The 13,945-nt window shown below is 36.8% G+C and overlaps 1 protein-coding gene across 1 annotated transcript; it reads right to left on the minus strand.

The window, feature by feature from the left end:
- Positions 1 to 249: 249 nt before the first annotated feature.
- LOC149089954 (LHFPL tetraspan subfamily member 6 protein-like) lies at positions 250 to 13,699 on the minus strand. The gene is made up of 2 exons (XM_089235519.1): positions 12,863 to 13,699; positions 250 to 1,541 (listed from the first exon to the last, which is right to left on the minus strand). The coding sequence occupies exons 1-2, from the start codon at positions 13,446 to 13,448 to the stop codon at positions 1,306 to 1,308; spliced, it is 822 nt and encodes a 273-aa protein (XP_089091645.1). The 5' UTR covers positions 13,449 to 13,699; the 3' UTR covers positions 250 to 1,305.
- Positions 13,700 to 13,945: the final 246 nt, after the last annotated feature.

The raw sequence follows: 13,945 nt of genomic DNA on the forward strand, positions 1-13,945 counted from the left end.
TTGAAGAAGAGGGTCGATGGAACAAAAAGTTTTGGAAACTATGATCTAGAGCAGTTTTTTTAAGCTTTTGTGTTCAACGGACTGTTCATGTCAGTGAGACGGGGCAAGGCAAGAGACTCTCTTTGCCAATAAGATGAAGATCATGGATCCTTTCTTCGGATGACATTTAACACAAAAAAAATGAACTGGGAAGATGAACATTTTTTCATGAAGAACATGGACCCCCCCCCCCCCCGAAATAATCTCTTCAAGGACTTCCCAGTTGAGAACGATTGATCTAGAAGGAATTGCACTAGATCGACAATTCAGCACCTAAGTAGCACATGACGAAATGGGCAAGTGTTCAATTGTGCTAGATCTGACCCGCAATAGTTGGTGGTATATCTCGCAACCAATCCGCAAGAAAAATATGGTACTTGGTTCTGGTGAAGTTTTTTTATAAGCTTTTCAATGGACCCTTTGCTACCTTCATTGTTCATATTCGATCATAAATTCTATCAAAAGTTTTGTCCAACAGTTTTGAATCAGCCTGTATAGATCTATTTGTCAATCATATTTCAATCAAAATTACAGATCATAGTTTTAGAAATAGTAATTACTCTTAGTTTTATGTGTTCGGACATTAATGGAAAATGAGAGGTATCAATCAATATTGCTTTTTTTTTTTGGGGGGGGGGGTAATAGAGTCTTTCGATTCGTGAATATTGTAGATATTACCCAACTCCTTTGTATTCCCCAAACCGTGTAAGGTATTTTAGGAAGTATATATGAAAGTTCGGAGTGCATATGTAATGTACACGTTATTTATAATAGGGGTTGTACTGCGTGCATAGAAGAGAGTGGTGCTGTGCAGGATTTATCGCATTCATCACGTAAAACAGGCACGTCATCAGTTGAGAGAGTAATTGGGATTACTGTGAATATAGCAAAGAAAAAAAAAATCCATCCAATTTTTAGTGGCGTGGGGGTGAAGTTACGCAAAGTTATTCATTTACAATATCCGGGAGATTTGGGAGGGAATATATATATTCCCCTCCTTATAGTACTTATCCTGTTGCGGTTGCACTGACACACGCGCCAGAGCCGGTTCTTTCCTCTGTGAACATTCCGATAATCTGGTGCATAATGCGACGCTTAAAGTCTCCATACCGATACCGCAAACTCATGCTTTGGTAGTGGTGGAGGTATGAATCACGAATTCCCATATTTACCACACGTATATACAGAAAGATATATATATGCATGTGTGTGTGCTTGTACAGAACACAGCGGATCCGTGGGAGGGATGGTGTGAGTCATTCTAACTCAGAAGATCCAGTATCCTTCCGTGGCCGGGTCTCGGTACACCTTGTAAATGCTGAAGTAGGCGAGAAAAGGGCAGTAGAAGGTCAAGAGCGTGCCTCCGGTGCAAGCCACGTAGGCCCAGCCTACCCTGCAGTTGTCGAGGGTGTAGGCCGTGGCCTCTCCTCCACAATGTTGACGGCCGACGTTTGTTGCTAGTATTACTGGGAAGATGAACAGACCTAGAGTCTGTAGGAGTCCTGAAAGAAGATACATTCGAAATTAATACATATTGAAAATTTTAAATATATATAAAGGTTGATGTGAAATGAAAAACGTTCGAGGGGATTCATCAAAGAGGACTGGGCAGAATTAAGCAAAGCAGTCTATAATTAAGCCGAAATTTACTTGTGCTAGTTAAAGTTCACCATAAACACTCAAGATGGGCTTTCACCACCTTGAGAGAAATAGCCGATACCATCCGTGAATTCGTTTCGTTCGCTATAATAGCTCACTAGGCAAGCTGCATGAAATCATCATGATTAAGCAACCCAGCATGCTTTCGTGGGGTGTAGATTTTGTTATTAGTTAACTGGATCATGTCGTGGACATTCGACATTTTGTCAGGATGCTTTAACACGAATAGAGCTATAGCAAGAATTTTTTTTAACCGTTTGTGTCCTATCAACAGCACCGTCTTAATGCATAAGCCCACCCGGGCACGGCTCGGGGGCTTCAAAAAAATGAGAACTGGTTGGAAAATTTGAGAATTTGCAATGTAAGGGCCTCAGAAAAATCACTTGGCCCAGGATCCCATGGTGCTCTTGGGATGACCCTACCCATGTACCCTTTGTTCCAATAACATGAAATCCGCGGATTCTCTAAAAAGAGGTCATGGACCCCTGTACAAATAAAATGAAGGCCATAGACCCCTGTACAAATAAAATGAAGGCCATAGACCCCCGTACAAATAAAATGAAGGCCATAGACCCCCTTTACAAAATACTATTCAGTATATAGCAATGTAAAATGCTGATGTAAATGATCTGTCATGGTCATCATCTTTTCATTAGGCTTTCAGGAAAAATTTCCAAAAAAAAAAAAAAAAGGCAAAATGCTCACTGTACCAGCACAATAAGTGATACAACCTGCAACTCAATACGGATCAGTTAAAAACCCGGATTTAAGGTTTTTCACTTTTGTCCAATATCCAGATTAATCCACGTTGACGAGTTCAGTGGGAACAGTTAATCTCTAATCTAATATATATGAATACCATTAAAAAAATTCGTGAAATTACGAACCCAGATTTAAATACAATGACGTTGACCAAAAAAGTCATTGTGCCCGCTTAAGTTTGATAATTAACACGCAGTGTGTGTGTGTGTGTGTGTGTGTGTGTGTGTGTAAGCTTCTCTCTCCCTCTCTCAAGTTATCTCGTTAGTGAAAATACCTTTGACGCATGAAAAGAGCAAGAGCTGTTTGAATTTTAGATCGAAGCAATTTCAAGAATTTGAACTCTCTCTGTTTGCGTTGTGATTTTCACACAACAACTAGATATCGAGTCTATACGAAACCGTTCCGGAAGTGACTTAAGCATCCATTTCCGGGATATACGTGGAAATGAAAGAAAAGGATTGGCAGCAACAGAAGAAATCGTATATATATATCTCATCTAAGCACGTTTTGAGAAGAGTCTTTCACACACACGAAAAAAAAAAAGCCGAGGCTTTATTTTATTTTTTATATTTAGTTTTTACCTAGAAAAAGTTTCAACATGGGAAATCCCGGAAATGGAACATGCAAATTCTGCCGTCTTGCGTCAATTTCCTGATCGAAAAGAGCCTATTGGAAGGTCGAGCTTGGAAAGAAAATAAGAAATAAGGCAGTTGTTTGCCTTTATAAACAGAAAGGAAATGAATGAGGTTCTTTTTCCATGTTTTTCTAACATCTCATTTTAAAAGTTGATCGAAGTTTCGTAAGAAAACGTTTTATTTCAAAGTATTTTCCAATAGAAATGAACACAATGTACTTTTTGGAGAAACAATAAAACCTTTTATCTGAGTGGACAACCAATAAAACCCCGCTTATATCAGATACATCAAGTCAAAATCACGACGAGCGATTCTACGTGATCGGAATTCGCTTTCACATTGAAGGCCTTGCCTATTATAGAGTATTGAAGTGAGTCGAAAGTGTTGTAATATGAGCGTAGTTTACGTGATGCGTGTCATTTAACCGAAGCAAATCACCACTGGAAAGTTGACACACACAAGAAATTGTATCTCATCTTATTGCCGGGGTGAGTAAATGCAAGAATAAAAGAAAAAAACCATATAAATATAATAAACAGTTTTTCTGCTTCCATGGCAGGGTCGTAAGATTTTCTTGAGGGGGCACAAACATGATTTTGCCTCCCGCCACTGCAAAATTCGATCATTTTATCTTTTTTCACCCACCTAAAATTTGCCACCCCTAAATTTTGTTACCAGGGCAGTTGCCCCCCCCCCTAATTCTGGCCCTGTTCGAAAAATGTTTTACTTATCCTTAACACATAAATTAACGTAAGTCCTTTTTGAGAAATGGGAAGAGTAGATATTCATCAACATAAGAAGAGATGATTCATGTGTGAAAAATTCACCGGCACGCAATACACTGAAAGAAAAATTCACCGCTAGAAAATTGGCTGACAAGCCATGCATCGACAAAGTGGACATATTGAAAAAGTGGATGAGTAGGTTAGTGTAAATAAGCAAGTGAGTTGGGGAATTAGTGAGTGATCAGGTGAGCAAATGAGTGAGTGAAGAAGTTGATGAGTGAGAAAATGAGTAAGTAAATGAATAAGTGAGTGAACAGGTGAGCAAATGAGTAAGTAAATGAATAAGTGAGTGAACAGGTGAGCAAATGAGTAAGTAAATCAATAAGTGAGTGAACAGGTGAGCAAATGAGTAAGTCAGCAGGCGAGAATGAGCAAGTCAGCAGGCGAGAATGAGCAAGTGAGTGAGCATGTGAGAATGATCAAGTGAGTAAGCAGGCGAGAATGAGCAGGTGAGTGAATAAGTGAGTGCATTAGTGAGTCACTCATACGGTCACTCAATCGGTCACGCATACTCACTGATCATCTCATTCGGCCACTCACTTGCTCTATAACTCGGTCAATCATTCACTGGTGATGAACTGTTGTCGGTGAATTTTCTCAGCAGTGATTTTGCCGTCGGTGAATTTTCTTAGTGGTGAATTTTCCTATCGGTAAATTGCGTAGCGGTGAATTGCCCGTAAATCGAGAACATTGATATCGACCGCTAAATAGCTCCTACAATGAGTCAACGGTCCCCCTTATAGTTCAAAAGGCATTAAAGAGGTCGGAATGAATCCACAAGAGAATTCTCACCTCTCCCACTTCAGCTACGTGATCATTTAATGGCCTCCGGACACTTCTGTTACTGACCGCGGTTAGCAGATCACAGGTCACTCACTCCCTATATATACGTATCAGGTTATAGCCACACACAATGACCAGTGCATCCAACTGATAAGAGACGAGCTCGTCACAGTTCGCGTGCGCCTTCTCTTATCCGCCCATATCGGCTGTGTTCCAGCAAAGCGCAATATACATATGGTATTATGTATAATAATTGTTACACGTAGATGTAACTCTGTCACCACCAACATCGATGTTGTTACTCTAAAGCAACAGATAATGATGATGGCCTTAGTTTGCTGAATTTCGAAACCATTCGCAGTAATGGGGAGTTTATTCCGTTATGGAGAATATAAGTTACGCGGTAAATGTGATAAATCAGATTATTGTACATATTAACCGGTTATTATACATAATTATCAAGAATTTTGATAAATTTGATAAATTTCACTAAATTAATCACTTTTACCGGTGATGGTGCATAGTACACAAGCGTCGTTGGTAAATTTAACAAGTACTAAAAAATTATCACTTTTACTAGCGATTATGCATCATACCAAAGCGTCGCGTCGTTGATAAACATGGTAAATCGTACTATACATCATAGTTCATACATGTATTTTATCATTATATCGGGGTCCGACTATTTTCATTACACATACTAGACTCATTTGGAATTTACATATTTATAAAATTCACCAATTACATTTGGTTATTAGGCTTAACCTCAGGCAAAAGGGATATAAAGGGCAGGCAAAGAGAAAAAAAGCCATCTATCTCTCTAAACCGTCCCACCTGGGGGCCAATTCCTGAAGTTAAGAGAGGCTACTAATGTCTTTACTTCAGTGCTTCACGCGACAGTGTGTGGAATAAGGAAGGCAGGGGTGTAGATGCGCATGCTTGCCCGGTATGCAAGAGGGCCTGGGTTCGTGTTCGGTGGAGACAAGATGGCTTTTCTTTCCGAGTTCACCTCAGCATAATATCCAGAAAATAAAATGCTTCCTTGAAAAGGGATAATGTTTTCAGTATTTAGGAAATTCAGCTACGACGCTTGGGTATTATGCTCATTTGCCGGTAAAGGTGATAAATTTATCAAACTTACCAAGACGATTGGTAAGTATACATAATAACTTGTTGAATTACCATTTAATTACCATAACCTACCATTGAAAAACCATCAATATCCAATATACCAATATTCCCCCAATGCACATCAACGCTAAATTCATCCCTTTGATTGCTCGTATGTTACGATAAATGTGATAAATCGGATATTATGCATAATAAACGATGAAGTGCAATCCGTTTCACTAGATTAAAATGTAATTTATGAGGAAAAAAATGCGAGATGAATATTTATATTTATATCAATATAACTAGTTATTATAATAATAATCGTAATTATCTTAACATAATTTATAAGAGTTACAAAATAATTTCAATCCTGAATTTCAGTAAAGTATGTGCCATAGAGCATGTTTCCTTTAAATACCAGCTTCTGGCCTGCAAGTGGTAGCAATATCGCATATCTGGCTCGCGGACTGAAAGCGTTGCGCACACCTGTTCTAGACATATTTGTGAAGTCTATGGACGAGTATTTGTGAAGTCTTTTTCAAGAGAATGAAAAGTTTGGTGATTTGGCAAAGTTTTAAATCCAGGAAAGCCCAGCTCCACGGGATAAGGATCGGAAAGGAATGACATGTTGCAGCCATAATTTCATGCATGAAATCCATAGTGGCGTATAATCCGCGTGTCAAAATTTCATCCATTAATGAAATCATAAGGAATAGAAGGAGTGTTTGTCACGCTTTTGTAGAAAAAAAATATGAGTTTTCTACGTGTATCTTTACGACATCTATAAACTTTTAAAAAACTATATTTCACAAATTAATATTTAAACTAATTATTTCTATTGCAAAATCTCTCAGAAAGAAAAAAAAAAAGCCACAGATAAAACGCATAGGTGAATAATATCCGTACAAAGAAATTCGCCACTCTTTCTGGCATGTAATCTGCGGTTCATACAGTTAAATACCGTATAAACTCGTGTATGAACAGAATTTTTATTTCTAAAATTCACTCCAAAGTGGGAGGGGGGGGGGGTTCGGCTTATAGTGCACGTGTATATGCCACTGCCAGAACCCGAAACCGGCCAGCTCACGAATTCGCCATTTGTGAACTAACAATGCCCGAATATCGGGTTTTACCAAGCCAATTCTCGAAGTGTTTAGAGATCCTTGGACAAAGTCCGAAAAGAGAAGGCATGAATCGGAGTCATCGCTGTTTGGCGTATTTTTTCATGATAATTATGTCCACGTTAGCTATGACAACCTATCATATCACAGTCGCGATGTGATCTATTTTTTTTCAAAATATTTTCATATTTTCAGAAACAACTAATAGTTTTTTCTCTCATATTTCTTTTGTTTTTCTCTCGTCCTATGGAACTAATCCAATATAGCAACCATACAAGGTAGTGTCCTGTATAGCCCTTTTGTTTATCTCATGGACCGTTCATCGTAGAGGTATAATTCCAAATAATGCTCAAAATGTGTTCAAAAATTGTCCTGTATCAGTTTTGACTGTGGAAATGCAGTGTGTCACAAAATAAAAATTCTAAATTTCTATACGGTCCTTCTGTCCTCCAATTTCAAATTAGAAAGTTGTTCCCTGTCTCTCTCCTGATGCCAAGAAAAATAATCCCATACATTTAACTTCAATATTTAATGAGATATCTGAATTCAAAAAGAGTTGAAAAATTGGGGAAAAGTTGGGAAAGAACAGCAGAAACTGACAACGCTTCTTTCCTCCATTCATGTTGTTCTTTCCCAAATTTTCTCTGAATATTGCACTTAAAAAATAGGATTTTCGTTGTTGGGCTCAGAAGAGACCGGGCAACAACTTTTTAATTGAAAGTTAGAGAACAGGGGGACCGTATAAAAATTTTTATTCTTATTTTGTGACACACTATTTCCACTCTCAAAACTGGTACCGGGTGATTTCTGAACACATTTTGAGCATTATTTTAAATTGAAACCATACCTCTACGACGAACGGTTCATGAGATAAAGGCAGCATTAGAACTTACAGGACACACTGTGTATAGCCATGTATCACACGTGTAGCGATGAAAAAAATGGATTTGGGACCTATCGGACAGTCTTGCATCAGCCCATCGAACTTGGCTAGAAATTTCAAGCCACTTCATGAATTGACCGGCCAAAGCCCGAATCATATCTAGAAATCAGACTTTGGCCAATTCACAAAGTGGCTTTGTCAGTAACATTTACTTTTTACTACATAAGATTTATTTCAAAAATTTAGTTATTTTTTCTGGATAATTATGTCCACGTTAACTACATGCCCGTGGTTGCAGTGGATAGCACAGATTCTAAAAACACCCTTACAAGTATAGTTTGCAAATATTTTGTGAAACTGGTCAACGAAAACGTTACGGCCATCGCGATTCTATATGAAACATGTTCCAACGAAAAAAAGATTCTTCTTTTTTAGTCACCTAAAAACCACTCCGTGGTAATAACTATGCCCACACCACATTTACCAGACATAAACCGTAGAACTTTCATTTGTTTCCTTAAGGGGATCTCCTACCTTTTAACATGGTGAAAACTAAGCTCTGTTGGAAATATAATTAAAACTATTATTTAACCATTGAGATTTATTTCAAAAATTTAGTTATTTTTTCTGGATAATTATGTCCACGTTAGCTACATATGACAACCCATCATATCGCAGTCACGATATATGTAGTCATCATTTTTTTAACGCATCTATTTGATTGTATATACTATCTTACGCCAACAAAATGTTTTACATATCTTCAATACTTAACTTTTTTGAAAATTTTCAAATAAAAATACCTCGCGTGCATGATAAAATAGTATGACACATGAATGTAAAAATGATTAAAAATTTATTCAAATTTAAAAAATAAAGTTCAGTTCATAAAATGATGCAAAAGATTGAAATTTCATTGACTCAATTTTATTTCAAATTAAATTTTAAATTTCAGAACTCAAAAAAGGAAAAATTAGGTACTTTTTTTTCACAGCCTGAGTGTTTATAAATGAATCTCAAATATTTTTTGTTATTTTTATAAACTGGGCAGTTTCCTCAGTTTTGAATCATTTTTATTAAATTGCATTGATTTCATTTAATTTTATCATGTATGCAAGGTGTTAATAACTTTTTTTTTTTAATTTGCAAAAAAATAAGTATTGGAGATATGTAAAACATTCCTTTGACATAGGATAGCATATGCAATCAAAAATATGCGTACCAAATTTGAAATAAATCAGTAGTTAAATAGTATTTTTAATGATATTTCTACTAGAGCATAGTTTTCCCCCCATGTTTAAAACGTAGGAAACCCTTAATTGCTTTTTTTATTTATCAAGTAATTCTCAGATCTAATACTATAAAAAGCCACAAAGTTAATGTCACAAAAATTTTCTTGCCTACAAACTAGCTAAATTCTACAAGGCAGAGTTTCGGCAAAGTTTAAAATACCTCAAAATTTTAAGTGAAAATTAGGAGTTGCTTCAAAAACAGAAGTAAAATCTTAAAATTATCTTTCTTTCCTAAAACACTCACAAGAAAAACACAGTTTTCGAGAGGACCTAAGGTAAAATAGAAAAATGGGTCCATTGAGCAAAAATACGGAACAAAGGCTCGAAATAAACTTCAGATATAGACCAGCAATGTATTGAATCCTGTATAACTTTATCAGTGAAGTGTTCGTTTATTTTTTCTTGCTATAAGGATTAAAGCATGACTCACAGTGAATTCTTCTTCTAATTAGTTTTGCGTCTCGGAAGAGTAAACGTGTCTGCCTCAAAAAAAAAGAAAAAAAACTTTGTTAGATTTTTTTTTCTGAACGTTTCCCAGTAAATACGTAATCGAAGAAAATAAGAGAATTCTGGTGTTTTCTTTGCAACATAAGTGATTCGTGATGGGAAAACGTCAACATCTGGAATCTTCTCTCGACAGAATCGCTCTCAAGTGGTCTTTTTTTTTTTTCTTAGTGAGAGAGAGAGGATAGAATCAGTCAGAATCGGCATTAAATACGTTTGATCGATCACTAGGTGATAGTGATGGTAGACGAGAGAAACGGCAGTCACTAGTTGATCTAAGCACATTGTCCCGGGGTGGGGGGAAGGGGCCCGGCTGCCTCCGGAAACCTAGCCATTTACTGTAGCTTGAACAAAACATGTGCATGGGGCAAGTGCATAGACCATTCATGCACATCGCCAGCAAACAAGTGTAACAACTATTCTCAATGATAGAGGTAAATAAACTACATAAATCTTCATAATCGGAACTGTGATATGTATATATAATTATCACTTCATGTCCTTCCTCTACACCAGTGGTTCTCAACTTTTGGGAGACCTCGGCCCTGCTGTTTTTTTTTTTTTTGTGAGCGAAAAGGCCTGGCTTTACACACGATTAATGGGGGAATAAATGGAGGTAAATGAATGAAACAGCGAATTATATACTCACAACCCGGTTTGACTGATGGATGTTACGGGGCCCGGCGGTTGAGAAACCCTGTTCTGTACCAGTGGTTTTCAAAAAGTTGTCCGCAGACCTCTTTCTTGTATAGGCTTACCGTTAAACAGCATTCTTAACTGACTGGCAGAAATTTCCTCTTAGCTTTGAAATGAACTTGAATTAATTTCATACGGTGAATTTTTCAAGTTATGCATCATCAAAGACATGCAGATCTGTGCCGCAAAAATTCTGAAACTTTGCGTAATTTTATAAATCTTTACAACCACATTAAGTCTTTATTGATGACAACTTTATTCGTTCCGCAGGGGAAAAAAAACCAAAATAAAAATTTTCAAAAAACACATATTCACCATCTAGAGCAGGGGTTCCCATCCTTTCACACATTACGGAAATTTAAGATTTTCAAGATTTCAATGAAACCCGTGGGTCTTTACTCAACACACAAAGCAGTATTTAGAATGGTAAGATTATAAGGACCATAATGTCAAGTACATTGGCGGGCGGGTAAGCTACCGCGCCCTGATGTTTTGAAGACTTTTTATTTATTCTGAAATTATTTCTTTCACCAATTCTGGAAAATAAATTGATTCATTATTTCTGAAATCATTTCTTTTAAAAACTATTTTTTCATTCATCAATGAAAAAACGTCTATTCACTAATTCTGAAATTCTCTTTTCAATTATATAATTTCCCAAGTATTTATGAAATTATTCTAAAAAGTAACTATGATATTATTGCTCTCATTATTTTTCTCAGCCACCTCGTTGGGCATTTTACCTGTTGTGGCCTTGTATTTGTGGGTGTATTTGTATTAATTTTTTTTAGTAGTATAAAATTCTTTCACCTCCAATTCAGAAAAAAATTCTTGCATTATTTCTGGAAATTATTCCTTTTCATTAAAGTGTTTTTATTGAATCGTCTTTCGCTGTTATACAGATATTTTCTCGAAATGGACAATGAGTCACGGCGAAATGCTCCAAGGACATTTGACCCGCAGGTCATGTATTGAAGACCGCTGATCTGGACGCGAATAAATGATTGTACGTAGAAACGATAAAAAGAATTAAGGAATGTCAAACAAAAAAATAGAAGTATACAAAAAACATTTTAAGCCACATGAATCACTCATGGGAGTTATTAATTCACATGGGAGTTATTAATTCACATGGGAGTTATTAATTCACAATTCAGTAGAGAATACTCATAAGAACGTTCAGTGACTGTAATACAGTGGCTGACTGACAGATAGAGTGACACGCTTTTCCTAAATTAATTTTTACATCATACAGCGCACGCAGATCACTTATGCTTGAGGAAATTTTTTTTTAGTTCAGTTTCCTCAATCCCTTATATTGTATAAGATACGTACTATAAATACGCATTCACAAAATACTTGTAGTTAATTAAAACATCTCAAGTAAGAAACCTTCCCATTATATCAAATATCTTTGACTGAAAGCGGGAAAAATACTGCAATCATAGCGTCCCCAAGGAAGAGGGTGACGGAAACATAGCTTGGGAATGGACTTTTATATACTTTTTCAATTTTTATAAGACTACATGAAGTATGCAGTTTTGCCGTATAAAGCTAAATAAATAATTTTCTATAAAATCGATGTAGGGGAGTGATAAAAGTACTGGTATATAGGGGCCAAACTGAGGCCCCATTAAAAAATGCAAGAGCTGTGATTATAATTCTGTATTATATGTCCGTATTTTTTTTGTAAAGCGGGGACACATTTTTAGGTGAGACAAAGGAAGCATGTATCCAACTTAACCGGTTTATATTTTTTTCTAGAATAAAAAGTAATTCACTACTAGCATGAATCTATTAAGCAAAATAGTGCGTGAAATTCCTGTTGTAACCGTAGTTTTAGTACTGTATTATAATTCATATTAGAATCGATAATATACTTTTCACATCATAATTTTTGGGAAACAAAAAAAAATGACGTATCGGAAAAGAAATACATATCTTCAAATGGTATCACGACCTCTGTAGCTTGATAAAGTCGATTTTTCCAAAAAATATTTCACTTAATTGCAAAATCAAATATAAAAATTTTTTTCAGTCGCGATCAACTGGTTCATTTAAAATAAAAGAAAGCAAATTGGTAACAGTGTGAATTTATTTCAAGAAAAAAACTTTGAACGTATTTTCCCCTCAGATCGAAGCTTTTGCTGTTCATATACATAAGTTTAAAAAAAAAAAAAAAAAAAAACCTGCACCGAAATTTATGAAATTTCGTAAGAATATTTGCATGACTTTGTGTCAGTAAAATGACTTCGAATATTGATATCCGATCATTTGTTGAAATTTTACTGATTTTTGAAAATTGAAAGAAAAAGATAGAGATTTTGAGAATCTCTGAATTCATAATTTTTTTTTTAAAAATGCATCCCACCGCTAAATCAGAGGTTCATTCTACTCGCACATGCTAAATAAATACTCCTGATAAAATTTGGATGAAGTTGAACATTTCGGACACTATTGAATAAATGCTAATATTTTGGACGTTGTTGAAAAATTCTAATGTTTTGGACGTTGTTGAAAAATTCTAATGTTTTGGGCGTTAGTGAATAAATTCTAATATTTTGAACTTTGTTGAAAAAAATACACTTACCTGCGATAACATGTATGTTAGAAACTATGTTCGAAGCCAACCTCCTATAGGTAAGTCGACCGGAAGACAGACACATCAACAGAATCAACAGGCCGCATCCCTGAAGTACGCAGCCGATCCCGTAGAAAAGCACCGCGACCTGCCAACCTGCGGACGGGAACGGGTTCTCGGTGCCGAACCTCATGCATGACAGCAGGTGTTGGTCATGGAACTCGCGTTGGCAGACCGAAAGCATGCCGAGTGCGTTTGTCAGGCAGTACCTGTCATACGACAGAAGTTTCGAAGAACCGTCTTCGAAATCGGTGCCGTTTTCTCGGACGAACCACTCGGTCTCGGTGAAACCACCAGAGCAGGTCACCGTCACCAACAGCGAAAGCAACGTCCACAGAGCGGTGACTGGCCAAGAGGTCTTCCAGAATATATCTTCGTCATCCTCATCTTCATGAATGTCACTCTTCCCGTAAGGTCCCGCAGTGGAACGTAGAGTCACATACTCGTCATCGATGGAATCACGATCTATTTGAAGGTACTTGAAGTCGACCGGATGCATTTCAAAGACTCTTTCCAAACCACTGTTTGATTTCATAAGAATCCAACAACGACTCCATCATGTTTAAAAAAATTAGATGGACCTGGACGATATTATTAAAAATTTAATGTCTCACGGAAAGATGAATTTACACTTGCTGTGTGCTTCACTGAAAATTGAAAATTCGGTGTATGATTCCCATATGGGATGCCTGATGGTGTCAATTCATCAACCTCCCTTGTCTGCAAGTAGCTCCGCGCCACCACGATCGCTGACACTGAAGCAGTGCATCTTGAGCATCTGTGACCTGCTTCTCACAGGCATCAAATCTCATTTACGGTATATTCCCGCCACTTTTCGGTTTCATCTCGCACTACGATCACCGACTATTCAATGCGCAGTCTCCAGCCCTTGCGAGTAGTTGATTGGCTAATAGTCTTTCCTACAAGTATTGATCCAGAATCTGTGGATTCCCGGTAACGCAGATGCAGATCACCCAAACAGCTAATTTACTCTTTTTTTTCTTGTTTTTACGATCTTTTACGCTATATTCA

The sequence above is a fragment of the Pholcus phalangioides genome, unplaced genomic scaffold (genome assembly GCF_987345545.1).
Source record: "Pholcus phalangioides strain wild (caught in Gottingen) unplaced genomic scaffold, Ppha-v1.0 ptg000001l_1, whole genome shotgun sequence".
Taxonomy (NCBI): domain Eukaryota; kingdom Metazoa; phylum Arthropoda; class Arachnida; order Araneae; family Pholcidae; genus Pholcus; species Pholcus phalangioides.

What these genes read in the sequence shown, in the direction of transcription:
- LOC149089954 (XM_089235519.1), bottom strand. Translation starts at nt 13,448, where the DNA reads ATGAAATCAAACAGTGGTTTGGAAAGAGTCTTTGAAATGCATCCGGTC. An exon ending in TAACATACATGTTATCGCAG is followed by an intron (nt 1,542 to 12,862) that starts GTAAGTGTATTT and finishes ATCTTCTTTCAG; the next exon opens with GACTCCTACAGACTCTAGGT.